The sequence below is a fragment of the Eubalaena glacialis genome, chromosome 12 (genome assembly GCF_028564815.1).
Source record: "Eubalaena glacialis isolate mEubGla1 chromosome 12, mEubGla1.1.hap2.+ XY, whole genome shotgun sequence".
Classification (NCBI taxonomy): domain Eukaryota; kingdom Metazoa; phylum Chordata; class Mammalia; order Artiodactyla; family Balaenidae; genus Eubalaena; species Eubalaena glacialis.
Window position 1 is genome coordinate 59733480 of NC_083727.1, and position 22905 is coordinate 59756384.

General features: G+C 43.1%; 1 protein-coding gene across 5 annotated transcripts in view; it reads left to right on the forward strand.

Moving 5' to 3' along the window:
* FAXC (failed axon connections homolog, metaxin like GST domain containing) overlaps positions 1-22905 on the forward strand; it is an 85142-nt gene that overhangs the window by 19131 nt on the left and 43106 nt on the right. For all 5 annotated transcript variants that reach the window (XM_061207324.1, XM_061207325.1, XM_061207323.1 and 2 more), the window contains 2 exons: positions 7904-8100; positions 17073-17296. In XM_061207324.1, coding sequence (XP_061063307.1) covers positions 7904-8100; positions 17073-17296 — 421 coding nt within the window. The remainder of the gene's footprint in view (positions 1-7903; positions 8101-17072; positions 17297-22905) is intronic.

A 22905-nucleotide genomic window follows, 5' to 3' on the forward strand; every position in this document is an offset into this window, starting at 1 on the left:
TTCACCTGTGAAGCCATCTGGTCCTGGACTTTTGTTTGTTGGAAGATTTTTAATCACAGTTTCAATTTCATTACTTGTGATTGGTCTGTTCATATTTTCTATTCCTGCTTCAGTCTTGGAAGGTTATACCTTTCTAAGAATTTGTCCATTTCTTCCAGGTTGTCCATTTTATTGGCATACAGTTGCTTGTAGTAGTCTCTTAGGATGCTTTGTATTTCTGTGGTGTCTGTTGTAACTTCTCCTTTTTCATTTCTCATTTTATTGATTTGAGTCCTCTCCCTCTTTTTCTTGATGAGTCTGGCTAATGGTTTATCAGTTTTGTTTATCTTCTCAAAGAACCAGCTTTTAGTTTTATTGATCTTTGGTATTGTTTTCTTTGTTTCTATTTCATTTATTTCTGCTCTGATCTTTATGATTTCTTTCCTTCTGCTAACTTTGGGTTTTGTTTGTTCTTCTTTCTCTAGTTCCTTTAGATGTAAGGTTAGATTGATTATTTAAGATTTTTCTTGTTTCTTGAGGTAGGCTTGTATAGCTATAAACTTCCCTCTTAGAACTGCTTTTGCTGCATCCCATAGGTTTTGGATCGTCGTGTTTTCATTGTCATTTGTCTCTAGGTATTTTTTGGTTTCCTCTTTGATTTCTTCAGTGATCTCTTGGTTATTTAGCAACGTATTGTTTAGCCTCCATGTGTTTGTGTTTTTTATGTTTTTTTCCCTGTAATTCATTTCTAATCTCATAGCATTGTGGTCAGAAAAGATGCTTGATATTATTTCAATTTTCTTAAATTTACTGAGGCTTGATTTGTGACCCAATATGTGATCTATCCTGGAGAATGTTCCGTGCGCACTTGAGAAGAAAGTGTAATCTGTTTTTGGATGGAATGTCCTATAGATATCAATTAAATCTATCTGGTCTATTGTGTCATTTAAAGCTTTGTTTCCTTATTTATTTTCATTTTGGATGATCTGTCCATTGGTGTAAGTGAGGTGTTAAAGTCCCCTACTATTATTGTGTTACTGTCAATTTCCTCTTTTACAGCTGTTAGCAGTTGCCTTATGTATTGAGGTGTTCCTATGTTGGGTGCATATATATTTATAGTTGTTCTATCTTCTTCTTGTATTGATCCCTTGATCATTATGTAATGTCTTTCCTTGTCTCTTGTAACATTCTTTATTTTAAAGTCTGTTTTATCTGATATGAGTATTGCTACTCCAGCTTTCTTTTGATTTGCATTTGCATGGAATATCTTTTTCCATCCCGTCACTTTCAGTCGTATGTGTCCCTAGGTCTGAAGTGGGTCTCTTGTAGACAGCATATATATGGGTCTTGTTTTTGTATCCATTCAGCAAGCCTGTGTCTTTTGGTTGGAGCGTTTAATCCATTCACGTTTAAGGTAATTATCGATATTTATGTTCCTCTGACCATTTTCTGAATTGTTTTGGGTTTCTTTTTGTAGGTCCTTTTCTTCTCTTGTGTTTCCCACTTAGAGAAGTTCCTTTAACATTTGTTGTAGAGCTGGTTTGGTGGTGCTGAATTCTCTTAGCTTTTGCTTGTCTGTACAGCTTTTGATTTCTCCATCAAATCTAAATGAGATCCTTGCCGGGTAGAGTAATCTTGGTTGTAGGTTCTTCCCTTTCATCACTTTAAGTATATCATGCCACTCCCTTCTAGCTTGTAGAGTTTCTGCTGAGAAATCAGCTGTTAACCTTATGGGAGGTCCCTTGTATGTTATTTGTCGTTTTTCCCTTTCTGCTTTCAGTAATTTTTCTTTGTTTTTAATTTTTGCCAATTTGATTACTATGTGTCTTGGCATGTTTCTCCTTGGGTGTATCCTGTATGGGACTCGCTGCACTTCCTGGACTTGGGTGGCTATTTCCTTTCCCATGTTAGGGAAGTTTTCAACTATAATCTTTTCAAATATTTTCTCGGGTCCTTTCTCTCTCTCTTCTCCTTCTGGGACCCCTATAATGCGAATGTTGTTGCGTTTAATGTTGTCCCAGAGGTCTCTTAGGCTGTCTTCATTTCTTTTCATTCTTTTGTCTTTATTCTGTTCTGCAGCAGTGAATTCCACCATTGTGTCTTCCAGGTCACTTATCCGTTCCTCTGCCTCAGTTATTCTGCTGTTGATTCCTTCTAGTGTAGTTTTCATTTCAGTTATTGTATTGTTCATCTCTGTTTGTTTGTTCTTTAATTCTTCTAGTTCTTTGTTAAACATATCTTGCATCTTCTCGATCTTTGCCTCCATTGTTTTTCCGAGGTCCTGGATCATCTTCTCTATCATTATTCTGAATTCTTTTTCTGGAAGGTTGCCTATCTCCACTTCATTTAGTTGTTTTTCTGGGGTTTTACCTTGTTCCTTCATCTGGTACATAGCCCTCTGCCTTTTCATCTTGTCTCTCTTTCTGTGAATGTGGTTTTTGTCCCACAGGCTGCAGGATTGTAGTTCTTCTTGCTTCTGCTGTCTGCCCTCTGGTGGATGAGGCTATCTAAGAGGCTTATGCAAGTTTCCTGATGGGAGGGACTCGTGGTGGGTAGAGCTGACTGTTGCTCTGGTGGGCAGAGCTCAGTAAAACTTTAATCCGCTTGACTGCTGATGGGTGGGGTGGGTTCCCTCCCTGTTGGTTGTTTGGCCTGAGGCAACCCAACACAGCAGCCTACGTGGGCTCTTTGGTGGGGCTAATGGCAGACTCTGGGAGGGCTTACGCCAAGGAGTACTTCCCAGAACTTCTGCTGCCAATATCCTTGTCCTTACGGTGAGAAACAGCCACTTCCCGCCTCTGCAGGAGACCCTCCAACACTAGCAGGTAGGTCTGGTTCAGTCTCCTATGGGGTCACTGCTTCTTCCCCTGGGTCCCGATGTGCACAGTACTTTGTGTATGCCCTCCAAGAGTGGAGTCTCTGTTTCCCCCAGTTCTGTCGAAGTCTTGCAACAAATCCCAGTAGCCTTCAAAGTCTGATTCTCTAGGAATTCCTCCTCCTGTTGCCGGACCCCCAGGTTGGGAAGCCTGACGTGGGGCTCAGAACCTTCACTCCAGTGGGTGGGCTTCTGTGGTATAAGTGTTCTCCAGTTTGTGAGTCACCCACCCAGCGGTTATGGGATTTGATTTTACTGTGATTACGCCCCTCCTACCATCTCATTGTGGCTTCTCCTTTGTCTTTGGATGTGGGGTATCTTTTTTGGTGAGTTCCGGTGTCTTCCTGTCAATGATTGTCCAGCAGCTAGTTGTGATTCTGGTGTTCTTGCAAGAGGGAGTGAGAGCACGTCCTTCTACTCTGCCATCTTGGTTCCAATCTCGCAATCCTCCCTTTCTTGAGCAAGGATTAAATTAGCCTTTTACATGTTAAGATTGAACAATTGTGATTTATTTAACATTTTGAATATAGAAGCTAAAAATAGGTATTGTGAGGTCACAGGGTTAGGAAACAGAAGCTGGCCTTTCCCCTAACTTCTGATGTTCTATTTATTTGCTGTTTTTGTCTATACACCACCCTCCCACACCACCTCCACCATCTTTTTGTTTCGGAATTTTTCTAAGCTACAGACAAGTTAAAAGAATAATACAATGAACATCCATATGCCCTTCACCTTGATTCACCAATTGTTAATATGTTGCCTTCTTTCCTTTATTTCTCTTTATATATACTTTTATGAACAATTTTTTTGATGCAACATTTGAACATAAGCTGTAAGAATCATGACACTTCACCCCTCAATTCTTCAGTGTGCATCTTCAAAAAAGAAGGACATTCTTCTACAAAACTACTTATAAAGGGAAATACTCGGATTTTTCCTCCCTGTGTAGGGAAAACCAGTTCCTCCCTACTGCGTGTTTCTCCCCACGAGTATCCTTTACTACTCACATGAAACACTTCATTTCTGACACTTACGGTCAGATGTGTGGAGGCTTTTCCCTGCACCAAGTGATTCACTGACACCAGCTGGACATCCTACAGTTTAATTCAATTCTGACACTACCCAGAGATAGTGTCAGATCCCACAGCTTAAGGACTCAGTCCCACAAGACTGCTCCCCCAGAGCCCCAGATGCCAGTTGCAAGCCCAGATTGTCACCTGTGCTTCTGACCAACCAACTGTAGATCAGAGGTTCTAATGACCCCTCCTTAGGTCTGATTAATTGGCTAGAGCAGCTCACAGAACTCAGGGAAATGATTACTTACATTTACCAGTTTATTAGAGGATATGATAAAAGATACAGATGAACAGCCAGATGAAGAGTGAGGTTTGGGAGGGTCCTGAGTGTAGGAGCTTCTGTCCCCGTGGAGTTGAGGGTGTCACCCTCCCAGTGTGAATGTGTTCACCAACCTGGAAGCTCTCCAAACCCGATACTTTGGGGGTTTTGTGGAGGCTTCCTCATGTAGACATGATCAGTTAATAACTCCATGTCCAACCCCTCTCCCCTGTCTGGAGGATGGGGGAGGGGTTTGAAAATGCTAAGCTTCTACTTGTGGCTCGGTCTTGCTGGTGACTGGCTCACCCAGGAGCCCGCTCAGAGTCACCTCCTTGGAGCCAAAGGTGCTCCTAGTGCTCTGAGCACTTAGGAATTTATAAGGGCTTTAGGAGCTCTGTGCTGGGAACCAGGGGCAGAGACTAATGCCTGTATTTCTTATTCACAATAGCGGTTGCGTGAATTTTTTTCAACGTGTTATAATCCACAAAAGTTGCTCAAATTATCTCAAATTTAGCCAGTGGGAGACCTTTCAAGATGGTTCCAGAGGTGCAGTGAATGTAATGGATATAAATTTAGCTGAAAAGTTGGGGGCACTGTGGCCAGTGTAGCATGTCAGTTTCCCAAGACTCTGGGATTTCTTTTAAGGCCTCAAGTTCTCCATTTTGAAATGGTGATGGTGATGTTAATACTTCTGATGAAGGCACTCTGTCACACACTTGGTGTGCATTTTCTCATTTAATTCAAGCAACTGTTATTATCCCCATTATATAGATGAGCCCAGGGGGGATTAAGGGAGACCAGGGAGGTCCAAGGTCACAGATTGACTAAATGAGGGAACCAGATTTTTAAACCCAAAGCCTATTGCTTTCACTGCTGTGCTAATAATGTAGTGTAAGTGTAGATGCATTCAAATCATCTAGGACAGACTTGCAGGGGGAAACATCAGCTTGGAAAAGAGGTAAAGAGGATTTACCTCTTCATCTTTCTTCTCCAAATTACTTTCAGAAACTACTCTTGGTGGGCCAGTCAGACTCCAATTGCTTAGATAAAAATAGACTAGGAGTTCTTTAGTATATTTAAGAAAGTAAAGGAAAATTAAGTATTATTAAAAAATTATATATATTTATTTAAAAAGTAATATAACCACATTCAGAAAAATTGAAATTCATGGAAAAAGATCACCTGCCTCACACACATAGTTTTGACAATTACTTTGGACATTTTTGTGTTTCTTTTTAAAAACATATTTTGAATTCATCTGATTTTTAGATATACTCATAGTATCTCTAAAATGTTGTCTCCTGCTTTTTTTATCCAGTAAGCAAAAAAAAAATTTTGATGATGAAAACCTACTAGAACTTTCATTCCCATAAGAGTTCATCACTGATTTTTATTACCCCAATTAAAAAAAATGGTCTAGATAAAAATGTACCAAGTCCTCAGGGAAGGAATGGACTAGACGGAAGGGCAGATGTATAAACAGTAATTCTGAAAGGGGAGGGGAATATACACTGCACAGTGGAAGCATGGAGGAACGGCAGATAATGGTTGTGCCTTGAGGAAATGGTTCACCAACAAGGTGAAATTTGAACTGAATTTTTTAGGATGGATAGGACTTGCAGAGGATGGGCAAAGGGATTCCTGTACAAGGTACAGGAGTGTACAAAGTCAGAGATGGCAGGACTTTGACTTGGTTAGGGATGGGCAGTTGGAATTCAGGAAATCAGAGGCACTGGCAGCAGGGAGGCTGGGCAGGTGGGTGGAGACTAGATGGTATGGGCCTAGACCGCTTTGTGAATGGGGTTAGACTAGACCCATTAAAGCCGTTGGGTAATTTTGAGCACCAGAGGTCCTGCATCTCATTTGCACTACAGACAGTTCCCTCTGATGTCAGTGTGCAGGATGGAATCCATCTGTGAACGACAAGAGTCTAGAAGGGGATGTGGAAGGAGGATATGGGTGGTATCAAGAGCAATCTGAAGCAGATACTATGTTATATGGTAAAATTCACATCTTTAGTGTACAAATTATAAAAATGTCAGATGTACTAGCAACTTTTAAAACTTGACATTTCTCAACATCAGGAGTAAGGTCTAGGGCTGCTATGTATAGTTGTGCAGGTTGTTCACTGCACAGTAGTGCCTGGACAAGGAGTGGGGGCAAAATCTGGACCCACCTCTTGACAAGCTGTGAATCCTGGCATGGACTGTATCCACCCAGAGGAGGCTCCATTTTCCAAATTGCACAAAAACAATATGGCTAGCAGCAGCCCCAATAACTCCCTTTTCCAGGCTTAGGCCTAGAATGAATTTCTTTAGAATAATCAATGAGATAAGAAATCAAGACACCAAGAGTCAGAGAACAGTTAAAGTCCCCGTTGTTCTCTACCAGATTCATTGTGTGTATCAGTAGTTCATTCCTTTTTATTGCTGAGTAGTATTCCATGGCAAGGTTATACCAGAATTTGTTTATTCATTTACCTCTTGATGAACATTTGATTTTTTTTTCCTGTTTTTGACAATTGCAAATAAAGCTTCTATGAACATTTGTGTACAAGTCTTTGCATGGACATATGCTTTCTTTTCTCTTGGGTAAATACCTAAGAGTGAAATGGCTGGATTGAGTGGCAGGTGTGTACTTCACTTTTTAAGAAACTGTCACATGGTTTCAAAGTGGTTGTGCCGTTTTACTTTCCCACCAGCAATATTTGAGAGTTCAGTTTCCTCCAAGGGAACCAACACTTGCTATTAGCCCACAGTATCTGAACTATCGACTTGTATGAAGTATGAGGAAGAGTTGGTAATAATCTGATTAATTTAGTCTGTGTAGACCGCCCAAAAATGGATTCAGATTTAAAAATCAACTTTGGGTTCTACACAATCCAAATTTACTGGGAAAAGGGATTGAGTAAATGCAATCATTAGCACAGAATCCCCTCCATCAGTGTGGTTAAGATCTTTTAATATAGTGAGAAGATGTTACTCTGTCATTCTCAGTGTCTATGAAGTGTGTGACTCCACCTCCACCTCCCCACCCAACCCCATTCTGGGATCAGAATCCCCTCTGAGACACTGTGAGCTTCTAGTGTGGGTGTGAATCAAAGGGAGCTTGTCAAAAACACAGATTTCTGGGCACTTTTCCCTGGATTCTGACCCAGTGATCTGGGCGGGGGCCCAGGAATCTGCATTTTCACAGGCACTGGAGTTGAGTCTGTTGGACACACTTTGTTACACCTAACTTATAATTTCTGGGACCACTTGTTTGCAGTGTAGTGGTATTAAGCATTTTCAAGTGTAAGCTACTGGGTTTCAAGTGAGGTTTTTGATCAGTAGCCTGGTCAGTACAAGCTTCCTCATGGTTTATTTTTACTTTTTGCATTTTTGGGTTGTTCACATATTATAACTAGACTGACTCTTACCAGGATCAGGGTCATTTCAACACTTCCCTTCCTCCCTGCTCTTTTTTTTTTTTTTTTTTAAACAGTAAGCCAGAACCCATGATAAAACCTATGGGAGTAAAGTAATATTTTCATGTGAGACAAATCTTATTTTTAAGAGTAACTACTTATTCCCTTAAGAGTTTATATGCTGAGTTCATTCACTTGAATAGTGCAGCCACTATCAAATATGCCGTTGGAATATTTGTTTCTGTTAATCATACAGTGAAGTTTAAATAAAACATTGCTTTTCTCTTTTTAAAATTTACTTTGCTTAGAACTATTTTGGTGGAAAGCTCTCTGCTCAAGGGAAAATGCCTTGGATTGAATATAATCATGAAAAAGTTTCTGGGACAGAATTCATAATTGACTTTCTGGAAGAGAAACTTGGAGTGAATTTAAACAAAAACCTTGGTCCTCATGAAAGAGCCATCTCCAGGGCAGTGACTAAGATGGTGGAGGAGCATTTCTATTGGTGAGTCCCCGCGGGCACCTGGGTGGGTGTCCAGGGCCTGTCCCTATCATTTGGAGTAAGCTAAGTTGTTTCACTTTTCAGACACTCCCCCCCGCCTTTTCCAAAGTGTTCTACATTCTGACTGACTTAGGGGTCAAAGTTACGACTGTTAAGTTTCTAGGTATCTAGAGCAGGGTTGACATTTTCTGTGGAGGCCCAGCTAGTGCATATTTTAGGCTTTTCGAGCCATATGTGTCTGTGGCAACTACTTAACTCTGCAGTTTTCGTGCAAAAGCAGCCACAGATTGTACACACATGAATAAGTGTGACTGTTTCAATAAAACAAAAGCACTGAAATTTGAATTTCATTTAATACGAAATACTATTCTTTTGATTTTTTTTCCTCAACCATTTACAAATATGAAAACTTCTTAGCCCATGGGCTATATAGTTGGCTGACCCCTGATCTAAGTCACTGAGGTGAGGGAGATATTTCAGTAGGCTGGGCTTTTTACCAGTACAAACTGCTGAATTAAAGTGATAGTACATCAGATACCCAGAGGAGGGAACAGAAGACTAAGGCAGGACAGAAGTCTCAGGTGACATAAATTAAGCAAGCTTTGGCAGGGTATTGTCAATTTTCCTTGGATGACAAGAGCTTCTCTATGATCCAGAAGTAAAGCATACTACTATTTTCTGAGCAACTTTGCCCTGATTGGCTGACTGCTAGCCTGTACTTTGCTCTGATTGGCTGACTCCTATCCTGTGCCTTGCCTTGATTGGCTGACTCCTAGCCCGTATTCCCTGAGTCCGAAGCATAAAACACACTGTGTGGATGAGGTAGGTGCCCCTGTGCTGCACCTGGCGTGCTGGCTGTGACATCGCCTGAGTTAAGCAGACTTGGTTCTTCTTGCTTTACAAGCTCATTGATATGTGGGTTTTTTCTTTTTCTTTCATCCGTCTTCTGGAGTTTTAGCATCTTTCTATACAGTCCAATAGATAAGAGACGTTTTCTCCCTGATTTCTGCACTTTATCTTGTTCCAAAGACTTAATAAATAATTGCTGAGCCCACTTTTTTTGGCATTAATTGTTACTCCTGGGTTATTGCTCACCGAGTAGCTTTTACCTCTTCCACCAAGAGATTCACTCACTGTGGGGTTGATTGTAGAAGGTTCTTTGCCATCACATTCCTATTTCATCCATTCAGCTCTCTTTCTAAATGGAAAACTTGTCTCTTGGACTTTGTGACCATCTGTTTTTCTTTTTCTTTTTCTTTTTCCACTTTCAGTTCTTGCTCACTTTATTCCAGGGCTGACCTGAAGCACCACTTTCTTCCCCTTCTCACTGCAGAGGGTGGGAGGAAGGAGGGAACCAGACAGAGAGTGGAGTCAGGGGTGCAGATCAGCCTGGGAGTGATCACAGACTCCGTGTGCCCAGAATGAACTCGGGTCTGTTCCTTATAATACCTGTAGAGAACTGCTGGCCCTCCCCTCTCAAAGAGTGCAGGGGTTGCAGTGTGGACCAAAATGCATGAGTGCAGGTGACATGCTTAGTCTCAGGGAAAAGCCTTTGAGGAACAGAGTCGTCTCACCTGCTTGCCAGGTTCGAGTCCCCGCTTTGCAGCGATCAGGGACATGAAGAACCAGCACAGGCACCCAAACCCTCGGTGCCTTCCCTTGCTGAGGCCCCCGTCAAAGTGCTACATCGTTTAATGGATGGGCCCATTAATGTGGAGAGCTAGCACTTTGTCAGCTGCCTGAAAAGCCGAAAACCTTACATTTAAGTTGATACTTTTCTACACTCTTTGTTTTCTGTAGTGGTTCATAAAATTTATATTCCAGTTAGAAAGACTTTGATCCAGCTAGATTCCCAAGTACCACCCATCACTGCTTCTTGCTCTGGGTATTAGTGACGTTTTATATATGTTTACTCTCGGTAGAAGTTCATCTCCTGCTCTTCCCTTTCCTTCTCTTCCTAATGAGAGGGTCCCTGCTAACGAGATGGGGTGTGGTGGGGAGGGGTGGGAGGGAGAGTTGGGAGGTGGTACCCTGGTGGGGAAGAATCTTAATTTTACAGACTACAAACCCCCAAGTGCTTGGCAAGTTGCTTAGGTCGTTTGTAGTTTCTTCTCTTTTTTTAATTAAAAAAATACTTTTTTTGGGTTAGCTACTGTTTCTCATTTGTGTCTCAAGGGTTAATTTGAGGAACAGATAGTGAAGGTGGGAGGTCAGGTCTTGACTGAGATATAAATATCCAGTGAACTTTCAAAAAAAAAAAAAATCCGAATTCCTCCAATTTCTTTTAGTCTCTAGTAGCGGAAGGAAAAACAAACTTTCTCTGTTTCATAAACTTTCCAAACCTTTAGCCAACTTCTTGCTTTGGGGAGATGCTGAACAGGCTTTCCTGAGAGCTCTAAATCCCAGGGGAGAAAAGACACCACCACCACCACCACCACCACCACCACCACCACCACCACCCCCCCCTCCTAGCCCCACACTGCCCGTGCAACCCATGGTAAGAAAATGTGTACCTGTGGAAACCGGGGGCCAGCATAGGGAACTGACCACAATATGTAGGAAAACATTACAAGTATGAGCTTTCCATGAGAGCTTGTTAAATTCTGACCATCAGTGTGCTCTAAGGTTGTGTTTGTACTTATAGAAGTGGAAGAGATGGAATCAATTGTTTGAGTCAGTTGATTCAATTATCTGGAGTTTTCAGATATGTTTATTTTGGTCTGAAACTTTAAAAATACTCCACTTCACATATGATTTTCTGAAAAGCAAAGACATTGGAAGGCTGTCATTATATAACATCACATAATTCTGAAGCTCTGAGTTAGGTCTGTTCAAATAAGCACACTCAGCTATAAAGTGGTTTTTCCTGAACTTGAAATCCATACACTTGCATTATACAGCTATTATTGAAGATGAGGGAGATGGGTTTTCATTCCCTTTGTTCCACTGGATGCTCAAGTTAGATCTAATGCAGGGAAACCGGTGTAAAGCGAAGTCTGATTACTGCAACGAAATTGAGTTTTGGTAACAGAAGCTATAGCTGCTTCTGTGTGACATACTGCCCCCTTGTGGACACTACTGAGTGTCTTGAGCGTCTTCCAACCCCATAGGGAAGTGTGCAGAGCACCGTTGTCAAACTATCTCTAGCCATAACAGTTTTACCCATAAAAATATAGGGGTTAGAATAGAGGATTCAAATTCATTTTTAGGTTGGCCATAATTTTTAAATTTTGATTTTGGCTTTTGGTGAATGGGAGAGATGGGATGCTTTAATAAAATGACTTACCCAAGATCTCCTTCTCTAAAAGCCAAGGAGACACTCTCTCCCTGATTACAGCTCGATTGATGTGGTCCCTTCTCCTTTCTTTTTTTGTCCCCCTCCACCCCTACTTTTAGATGTAGTGAGGACCCCTGTTTGGAGAGGCTAATCTAATGCCTGTGAAACGTGGTGAAATTACAGAAGCATATCATATGCTCTCGCACCCTTGAGCATTTAGAGTACAAGTGAAAGATGGCAAGGATGTAGCATCACCCAGAAAAGGGCATTCTCTTGGTTGGGAAGGCAATATGCTAAGACTCATTCGTCAAACAGTAGTTTGCCATGGTTTGCAGTTTCTCACATGTGTACTAGTAGTCATTTCTGCTATGGGCCAGGCCTCATGTTAGGTTATAATGAGGGATGTCTTCATTAAAACACCAGAGGTCTGCTTTTCTTTCCTGCCTTCCTAATCTGCTTTAAAAATGTTTGAGCAGGGTTTACTCTTCTGTTCTAAGATAATCAATATTGAAAAAACAAAAAAACCTCTTTGACCTCATTTTGTAGGAGAGACCAGATACATCAGTTGCGATAACGAAAATGAGTATCAACTTCCTGAGAGAGGCTCTCAGAATGAGAAATTATTTTAATTGCTCAGCCTGGTCTAGTTTCCAAATTGGCCTTCCCCATCCTCTCCAGTTAATAATTCATGATTCCTTGTGCAGTGGGCCTCTTCCCAGTGGAGAGTGAAGAGGCAGATCCCAGAAGAGAATGGTGGCAGCCCCTTCTTCTTCATTCTCCATAGGCATCTCTCTTTCCATTTCTCTGTGTAAATATTGTCAGCCCTTAGAAACACTACTTAGCAGAGGCTGGCTCAGAAGTGAAGGCTTTTCATTCAATCGGTAATTCATTTTTTCAGCAAACTTAGTGAATGGATGACTACCAGTAGCTGGCACTGTGCTGGATGGGGGCAGGGAAGCAAGGTGACGAGATGCTGTCCCTGTCCTCAGATGGCTCACAGGGGAGGGAGGCACCCAGCTTGCACAGTGGCCAGCGCCGGGGGAGCGTTTGAAGAACCGAGGCCAGGCAACCAGCACCTGCTGGAGCGATGCGGGGAGAGCTTCCTGAGGAGATGGTGCCACAGCAGAATCTAGGGCCAATCAGGGTGGCAGGCGAAGGGGCCAGGTGGGAGGGGAAGATGAGGATGTCCAGGCAGAGGGGGCAGCAATCTGCCAAAGTTTAGAGGCAAGAAAGTGGTGTCCGGGGGGGCATGTGTAATTCTGTGTGGTGGGTGCACGGGAGGTGATGCAGGTGTTGGGATCAGGCTGTGGGGAGGGATGGGAGGCTGGCATGCCAAGCTAAGCAGCTATGGGGAGTTAATGAATGACTCTGAGAAGCAGTGAGGTGCCATTCGATTTGTGTTTTAGGAGGCTTTCTGTGGCTGCCTCGGGGGAAATGGATTTCCGGAGGGCCTTGAGGGGCTGTCAGGAGCCCTGCAAGGAGGCCACTGTCCTCAGGGTTGAGCAGTGATGCAGCCTGCACTGCAGTGTTAACTGCGATGGAGAAAAGGGCAAAGCCACAGGGTGACGGGCTGTCAGGAGTGAGGCGTGGGGAGCAGTGAACAGGAACTCCTGGGGTTCTTTCTGGTTTGGGTGAAGAGTAGCAGAATTGAAGGGAAGGAAGAGGATGAATCCAACTTTGGAAATGTTGGTCTGAGCTCCCGAGGCTCCTTCACATGGATCCGTGGACCTCAGGGCAGAGGTCTCATGGGCAGTCCTCACTTTGAAATCATGAGTGTGAAAATTAGATCACCCCATGAGTGACGTGTAAGAAGGTGGAAGGAATAAAGAGAAAAATCTTGGCAACGTGGAAGAGGTGAGAGGAAAAGCAGTAGAGACGTAAGCTAAGGGAGAATTCTGAGAGGATGATAGTGTTGGCTGCTGCAGAGAGTTAAAGAAAGGTAAAGATGGAAAGAAAATGTATTTGAACTTTGCAATAAGAAGGGATTGTTGACTTGGACGAGAGTGGTTTCGGTGGAGTGGTGGGGATGGAAGACCCACCACGTGGAGAGTTTTCAGGAAGCTTGGGTGTGGGAGGATGTGGATTAGTGGTTGTTATGATATGGAAGCATGCATGAGTGATGTCTTTGACCTGTAGAAATTGACTTGACCTTGTCGTTTATACACACTTTATGGGGCTTGACCCTGGAAGAGCCTGCCTGGCCCTCATTTGCTTCTCTTCCCTGATACTGGTCTGTAATTTGGGGCACAGGGAGTGAAAGAGAGGAAAGAAATAGAGAGAAGGGTGGGAAAGAGAAGGGAAGAAGGCCAGACAGTTTCTGAGGTTACTTTTAGCTGCAAAATTCTGAATCAACCCAGTGTTTCTTCTGTGCCCTGCATCCGACCTGCTAACGCAGGTGGAGAACCTTACACCATTGCATCGGGGCCGGGAGGTGTTTCTCTTCCCTGCTCAGCTGTGTGACCCAGACAACAGCTGCCTCTTCCCTCCCCACCTGCTCCTCTAACCCGTCAGTCTTCTCAGACTCTCTTGCCGGTGCTGCGTCCTCGTCTTCTGCCTGTGCCCTCATTTCCTGCTCTCAGAGGAGACCAAGTTCATCAGGCAGGAACCTGGAACCTCTCTGCAGCCCCTCACATCTCCATCTCACAGAGAGCGGTGTCCCTACTTCTCTCCAAGCTGGCCCTTCCAGCCTAGCCTTCTAGTCTTCTCACTTACCCTTGAACTAGGTTTCTCCCAAACCACTCCTTACCCTAGAGACTTTCTTAGGCGACCTCAGCTCCTCTCACAGCTTTGAAACTGCCACCGCCATGCCCCTGCCCATAAATTCTTTATCTTGAGTCTAAACCTATCTTGTGAATTCTCAACCCTCGGGACATCCTCCCTTGGAGGTTCTATGGAACCTTCAAATGCAACAGGTTAATTCATCTTTCACCACCTAAACCTGTCCCACCTCGTGTATGCTGGTACGGGCTACCATCCACTCCAACCGTCAGCCTGGGAGATGGCTTCCTCTGTGGTTTCTCCACCTCCATTCCTTTCCTCACCTTGCCACACATCTGAGTATGTTTCTCGTCTGCTTAAAACCTTTTGGTGGTTAAACTCTGCTTTCTGAATAAATCTTAGCACCCTTTGCATCAGACCCCTCCTGACCCAATCCTTGCCCACCCTTCTAGCTTCAACTCTTACAAGCTCCCTCAGGCATCCCGGACCCCACCCGCCCGTTCTGAAGTTCTTGCAGTTCATAGAGCAGCCAGGGCTCTTCATGCACATGTCTTCTGCCTCTGCTTCATGCCTGGTGAACTCCTGCTCATTCTTCAAGATCAGTTGTGCTTGTGATAAAGCCCGTGCAATTTGTCGACAAAGAATGTATTCTTTTTCACGTCAACCTGTCCGTTTAGAGCCACCATATTCCTCATTTTTATGCTTTAGATGCTTCCTGGATGCTATTATTACCTGGTCATACTTAACTTACGATAATTTAGTTTTATTCTCAGATCACTGACTTCCAAAATAATCGAGGATGGTATAGGCCTTTTATTGTGAATTTAGATCTAGTACAGTTAGAATCAAAGTGCTGATTATTCTAAAGAAATGTGAAAATTGACACCCTCATTACTGCAGGTATAAAAAGAAGAGCAAATAGAAAAGCGTTTTGTTTTCATGTTTATAAAGAATCTATTAGAATAAATGAAATCTTTTATATCAAAAGTGTTATTGACTCTCTACATATTAATTAGTCACCATTGCAATGTACTTTTTCCTCTTTTCAGTCAAAATTTCTTGCCTCCTCAATACTTTATTTTGAGATCCTTACAAAAAGGTACACAGATATTTCTAACAAGATTTGTAAGCATCTTTTAAAAAGCTAATAAAGAAGAGTTGTGGTTGTAGTACAGAGTATGTTGAAATTGGTTGTGGAACTTTTCAGGAAAAATCAGGAAGGCTTAAAAAAATGAGAGAAATCTTTTTTTTTTTTCTTATGTTCATACTCAGGAAAGAGCACTGAAAAGAATAGAACTATATAAAATGATCAAAATTTCAGGGCCTTATTTTCCGCTTTTGTTTCTTTTTCTTGAGGTGGAAAGTAGCTACAGTTGGCTATCAACCCTTGCGTTCTCTCTGTAAAAAATATTTTCATTCCTCTGATGTTTTCCAAGTGACCATTACTGCTGTATCAACCAACAGTGGGAGTAGGGATGACTCCAGTACAGCTTTTATTGCTCACTGTGAGGAAAAGCTAAAACATCTTCTGCCTGTACGCCTACAGCTACGTTTTTCTTAGCCTTCAGTAGGAAAACCTTTTAATTTCTATCTACCAACACTATGAACCATAAAAACATTCCTGCGATTGCCCAGGTTCAGAGAACAAACTCAGCAAAGGCCTGGGTATTGCAACCAGCATAGCACATGAGCAGGGAATAGCTGCTTAGCTGTCCACACATACTACGCAGGAGCCCCTGGACGGGTGTTTGCCACGAGCACCACCCAGATGGGAAGACTGATCCAACCAAGTTCCTTTGGTGTTCGTGCTCACTCTAGGGTCCTGGAGAACAAACCGAAGCAGAGAGCTGCCTTTCTGGAGAATGAATCATTTATAATACTATTTATAATTTGTATGGTTTATAGTAAACATAGACAGCTATACCTATTCCCTGATCCTGTCAAAAAGGCAAAAAGATTTCTTTTTAAAAAATCCTTTGATATCAGGAAATATAAAGTGCATACACAAAGTGTACAAGACAAAAATGTGCAGCTTAATTAATTAACACAGAGCATGAAAAATAATGCCATCTGCAGTAACATGGATGGACCTAGAGATGATCACACCAAGTGAACTAAGCCAGACAGAGAAAGACAAGTATCATATGATATCGCTTATATGTGAAATCTAAAAAAAAATGATACAAATGAACTTATTTACAAAACAGAAATAGCTCATGGACATAGAAAACAAACTTATGATTATCAAAGGGGAGGAGGGATAAATTAGGAGTTTGGGATTAAAATACACACACTACTATATATAAAATAGATAACCAACAAGGACCTACTGTATAGCACAGGGAACTATATTCAAAATCTTGTAATAACCTATAATGGAAGAGAATGTAAAAAAAGAATATATGTATATAAGTATATATATATATTTATAAAACTGAATCACTTTGCTGTACACCTGAAACTAACACAACATTGTAAATCAACTATATTTCAATAAAAATTAAAAAAAAAAACCCCACAGAGCGCAGACCTTTGTAACCATTACTTTGATCAAGAAAGAATGAAGCCAGCACCCCAGTCCTTGCCACCTTCTTCCCGATGCCCCCCACCCCGCTACGTAGGTACTCACTGTCTTGTCTAAAAGCCTTTTAAAGTAGGTTTCTACTTGTTTTCTATGGGGCTGCCTGAGAGAAAGCAGAAGCATGGCCTTGGGGGCTGGGGGATCTGCAGGCAGCTGCAGTTTGGTGGGATGGTAGCATGGCAAGCTATCTGCATTTGTCACTGTTTCTCCCTCAGGCCCTAAGTCCAGGCATGGACTAGAGTCTGTTGTAATATCTGCCGTGCAGACTGCTCTTTGGAAAAGCTGCAATGATTCAGTCCTCCAGAGTGTGCTAAATTCCCAACCCCTCACTGGAAATTGACTCTGTGGACCTGCTATGTATCTAACGCACAGTAGTAACTTGTTTCCACGCAATTGCAGGACCTTAGCTTATTGCCAGTGGGTGGACAATCTCAATGAGACCCGGAAGATGCTCTCTCTTAGTGGTGGCGGTCCCTTCAGTAACCTGCTGAGGTGGGTCGTGTGCCACATAACGAAAGGAATCGTGAAACGCGAGATGCACGGCCACGGCATTGGCCGCTTCTCAGAGGAAGAGATTTACATGCTGATGGAGAAGGACATGCGGTCTTTAGCAGGGCTTCTGGGTAACGTACCATGTCTTCTATTCTATATTTTCTATCCTTACTTTTTGCATGATTAGTAAAGCACTGTTAGTTTACTGACTTAAAGTTTTATTTTTGTTGGTTTCTTTGCTTCCACATGTAGGCTGCAGTCGCACCATTTAACCAAGTCCCCTAATTTTCAGGAGCACATGTCTCTCTTTTTAATCACTAGAGCATGACTGTTTCTAGTGTGGCGAGGCCTCGTGTAAAGAGAACGTGGAACATGGTGTAGCATTACTAACTGGCTGTAAGTGATGCTGGCGTTTCTGAATGTGTTGTGAGCCAAGGCGGATTTTGAGCAAGGAAGCTCTTCTATTTATGAATAGGTCAGGGTAAAAGGCTGTTTATAAACACATCTGCTCAGAAGATTCGACTGGGTACTGTCAACATCAAGCTAAGAGAGATGCTGACCCAGCCCGAGTACACGTGCAACATTTGACATTTTTTCACCTCTTTCATTTCCCTTTGTAATCCGAGTGCTCCTCTTATTAGCATGTTTTAACTCTTCTGATTTTGTATTTACTGCACCCAGTGGGTTTAGCTGTGTTGGGAAGCCTCTCAAAGAGAAGCACGGAGCGGCATCTGTTCATGGGTGGGTGAGGATGCTGAGCCGGGTGACACGCCCTTGCTCACCTGGTCGGCTGGAGGTGGCTGGGCTGATGTGACTTTGTACTGGACAGAGTTTGCGTCTCAGCTCTGACAGATCACAAGCAGATCATTTGAATTCAGGAGCTTCAGTGTGTGGAATGATGGCCTCTCCTGGGAACAACTAACGTATATGGAGCCAAGGTCATAGGACCTAGTCATTCGGGACTGCTGATTTTGTCTGGGGACAGTGGGTTTTCACTGACCCTCTCTCAGTACCCTCATATCTATTCTGGAGTACACTAGGTACTTCACCTCCTCCAGGAAGCGGGGGTTTGGGATTTGTTTTGTTGAAACCTACCTGGTGCCGAGGAACTGGGGGCCGTGCTGGGTGTAACCACCCCTGTGCAGGGTGACCCACTCTGATGGGCTCCTTCATGCTCTTCGCTCCACCTACTGGACCTGGAGTCCTCCCCTGAACCTGGCCTGCAGGGGGAGAGCCCAACAGGGCACCCAGCTCTTGGCCAGCTTTGTCATGTGGGGGGTTTGACGCCGCTGGGCTCCTGCTCTAAATAGACACTCAGGAGCCCTGCCTGGCCTGGAGGTTGACGCTGTCTGGACCTCCTGGTGCTTTGCCTCCCTGGGCCCAGGTGGGCCTGCCGGATGTAGGTATGAATGGAATTTGCCTCGAGTTTGCCTCGTTCCTTTGGAAACTCTCAGCCTCACACAGAGCAGGTGCACAGAGGGCCGTTTCCTCCTAGCAGTGGCTCTGTCTGCTCCTGGCTTCCTTCCCAGCTCACGCTGTTGGGAGCCCCAGAAAGCCAGGAGTGGAGACCCAGAAGTGATGACAGCTCATTTCTAACAACAGTGCTCGTTCCTTAACCAGAGCGGGCTGATCCTCTCCCTTCTAGAGCATTTTTGGTTGGGAGAACCTGGGGGCAGGGTGATAGCAATAATAACGATAACGCCAGTGTCTCTGTGGTATTTAATGACTCAGAAAAATGCTTCCACCCCAGTGATGGTGAGATGGGAGACAAATGAATCACTGATAGCTAGGCTGTCAGTGGCAAGTATTCACAACAGCATCCCAAGTCCAGGTGATTTTCTAGGATGAGAAACTGAGTGGGTTACTTGCAAAGCTGGATTTTACTAGAGTTATATTCTGTATGGGAGCCCAGGGAGCAGTCTAGCTTTGAACTCTATCACAGGAGAAGCACTTCTGCATTTGGGGAGGGAGAGCCTCTGGGGCCGAACATCATAGTTTTTCTTACTAAATGAGGCAGAAAGCAGCTATTTCTCCCTTCACCCAGGGTTATAGCTTACTTTTAATGTCCAGCTGCCTAAGAGACTCAAAATGCAAAATGACTTTTTATTGAGCTATTTCAAGATTTGGGGAAATTGTCCAGGGATGTATTTGACTCATTAGGATAGATTAGTTATTGCTGTTTCAGTTCAACTGACTTCAGTGATTTGACACCTTCTATGTGCCAGGAGCTGGGAGATTGAATACAAAGATGAGTTAGAGCTTGTTCCCGCTCTCAGGTGCCTATAGTCGAGTGGGAGGGATGAACCTATAAGCCAGGAGCACGCAAATTACAGCCCATAGCTGGTGGCCTATTGTTGCTGTTTTGTTTTTTTATATGGCCTGTGAGCTAAGAATCATTTTTACATTATTAAAATGTAAGGAAAAAATCCAACAGAGATCAAATGTGGCCTGGGAAACCTACAGTTTTTACCATCCGACCCTCCACTGAAGAAGTGGTTACCACGCACAAGTGCACGAGTCGGGCTGCGGTAGGGCCCGTGATAGAGGTCTGCGCTCCCAGGGGCAAAGAGGCAGGAGAACTGTGCAGGGCTGTAGGAGAGGTGGCAGCTGTGTTGGCTCAAGAAAGTAAACAGTTGTCCCCATGCAGAAAATAAGGAAGGATCTCCCAGGCAAATCACGAGAAAAGGAGTCCTGGGTGAGGGGCATTTTGGGATCATGGTTGAAATGAAGATCAAAAGGTAGTTGGGGCCATATTATAAAGGGTAATAATTATCATGCTCAGAGATCTATACTTTATCATACAGGAAACACGGAGGTGTTGCAGATTTCTGAGTATAAGAGAGAAAGAGCCATGTTTGTGATTTTAAAAAGTGGCTCTGTTGGTGTCTTAGAGGAGGGATTGGTCCAGAGGTGTAGCTGGTAAAGAGAGACTGAAGACAGGCAGCGAATATCTATGGATATAGTTTAAAAAATTCTAATTAAATTCAAATTAAAATAAAAAATTAAATTTAAACTAAATAGAAATCTGTTAAACAAAATTAGTGAATTTTAATTTTGGTGTATGAAAAAAACTCTACAGCCAGATCAAGTAGAAACTGAATAGAAAATATGATTTGATGATATAAAATATATTAACAACATCGATTATGAATGGCTAGGAGGAAAATCATAATTTTCTCAGTACTGAAATGGCATTTGAAAATGAAATTCAGGATCCATTCCCGATAAAAACTCTTAGTAAAAGACTAGTTCCTTAACTTGAAAAAAGGGTGTCAAGCCAATAACAAATGTCATATTTAATGTTGAGCCACTAGGAGCACCTCCAGTAAAATAAAATACAGAACAAGGATGCCCGCTCTCATGTTATTTTTTTTTTTTTTTTTAATTTTATTTATTTATTTATTATTATTATTAATTTTTGGCTGTGTTGGGTCTTCGTTTCTGCGCGAGGGCTTCCCCTAGCCGCGGCAAGCGGGGGCCACTCTTCATCGCGGTGCGCGGGCCTCTCACTATCGCGGCCTCTCTTGTTGCAGAGCACAGGCTCCAGACGCGCAGGCTCAGTAGTTGTGGCTCACGGGCCCAGTTGCTCCGTGGCATGTGGGATCCTCCCAGACCAGGGCTCGAACCCGTGTCCCCTGCATTGGCAGGCAGATTCTCAACCACTGCGCCACCAGGGAAGCCCTCTCATGTTATTTAATGTACCTTTGGGAGAGCCTGACAACATAGTTGGACAACATGAAAAAATGATATCTTCATGTCAGAAAGGAGGAGTCAAAATTATTATTTACTGAAATTAAGAGATTAAGTAGCTAAAATAATGTAGAATCAGCTAAAGTTATAGCAGATAATGGGAGTGTCCAGTAAGTTTGCAAAGGTTACAAGCATGCAGACATCTATAGTTTTCTTGAGTATCCCAAATAAGCAATTAGAAAATATAATTTAAAAAATCCACTCACAATAGCAATAAAAATTTAAAATATTAGAAATAGAGTTTGTCAGAAATATTTAGTACCTAGAGAAATAAAAATAAACAATCCTAATAAGAGAGAGAAGGATTTTTAGAAAATGGAGGGTGTACCTTGATTGATTGATTGATTCACTCATTCGAGAGTGATGACCCGAGAGCCAGAGGCAAACCCCAGCTTCCTCACTAACTAGCTCTGAGACCCTGGGCACATTTCTTAACTTCTGTAGGCCTCAGTTTCCTTATGTTTGAAATGGGGACAAACACCACGAGAAGACAAGTAATACATGTAAAGTGCTCAGAATGGTGCCTGGCATGTTGGAAGCAATCAAACAACAAGCAAATTAAAGTACAAGGAGGAGAGGAAATTCAGGAAGGAGAGGTTCAAGGTGCTGTGAGAGCTGATAAGGGGGGTCGCCTAGTGGTCAGTGCTAGTCCCTGTTTAGTTCTGCGTGGTCCCCTGACCCCTCTTTTTTTTTTTTTTTTTTAATAAATTTATTTATTTATTTATTTATGGCTGAGTTGGGTCTTTGTTGCTGCGCGTGGGCTTTCTCTAGTTGTGGTGAGCGCGGGCTACTCTTCGTTGTGGTGCGCAGGCTTCTCATTGTGGTGGCTTCTCTTGATTTGGAGCACGGGCTCTAAGCGCGTGGGCTTCAGTAGTTGTGGCATGTGGGCTCAGTAGTTGTGGCTTGTGGGCTCTAGAGCGCAGGCTCAGTAGTTGTGGCACACGGGCTTAGTTGCTCCGCAGCATGTGGGATCTTCCTGGACCAGGGCTCGAACCCGTGTCCCCTGCATTGGCAGGCAGATTCTTAACCACTGCGCCACCAGGGAAGCCCGACCCCTCTGTTTAAAGCAGAGATACCCTCCATGTAGTAAGTGCTTGATTGTCACCTCAGGCAAGAAGGGCACACATTATCTATTTCCATCCTCCTCCCCAAAGGGTAAGAGTCTGAAGAGCATGAAAGATGTAAAAATTAAAAACAAATGGTTAGGTTTCGGGAAGCAGTGTGGGTGGAGGCAGGCAGCCTCGTGGCCGCACAGGAGGGAGTTCTGGAGTCAGATCCCTGGGCTCAGACCTTGGGCTCCACCACTTGCCAGCTGTGCAACTTCACATGAATAACTTAAGTTTTTTTCACCTGCAAAATGGGGGTCGGAACCTAGAGAGTGTGAGGACTAAAGGTGATGATTTATGCAATATACTTACTACGGTGTCTGGCACATAATAAATGCCAAATAAGTATTAGCTATGACCATTATCACTTTTACAGATTTTGTATGTAATACAAGTTCACTAGGAACATTGTTTTCTGGGGAAAAAAATGTTTGTGAAGAAAACCTTTTTTCTGATTTTTAAATTTATTAGTTAATTATAGAAATTTGAGGGACTTCCCTGGTGGTGCAGTGGTTAAGAATCCACCTGCCAATGCAGGGGACACAGGTTTGAGCCCTGGTCCAGGAAGATCCCACATGCCGCAGAGCAACTAAGTCCGTGCGCCACAACTACTGAGCCTGTGCTCTGGAGCCTGCGAGCCACAACTACTGAAGCCCACGTGCTACAACTACTGAAGCCCACATTCCTAGAGCCCGTGCTCCACAGAAGAAGCCACCGCAATGAGAAGCCTGTGCACCGCAACGAAGAGTAGCCCACGTTCACAGCAACTAGGGAAAGCCCGCGCGTAGCAACGAAGACCCAATGCAGCCAAAAATAAATAAATAATAAATTTATAACAAAAAAATTAAAAAAAATAAAAATATCAGAAAAGTATTTTAAGAAAA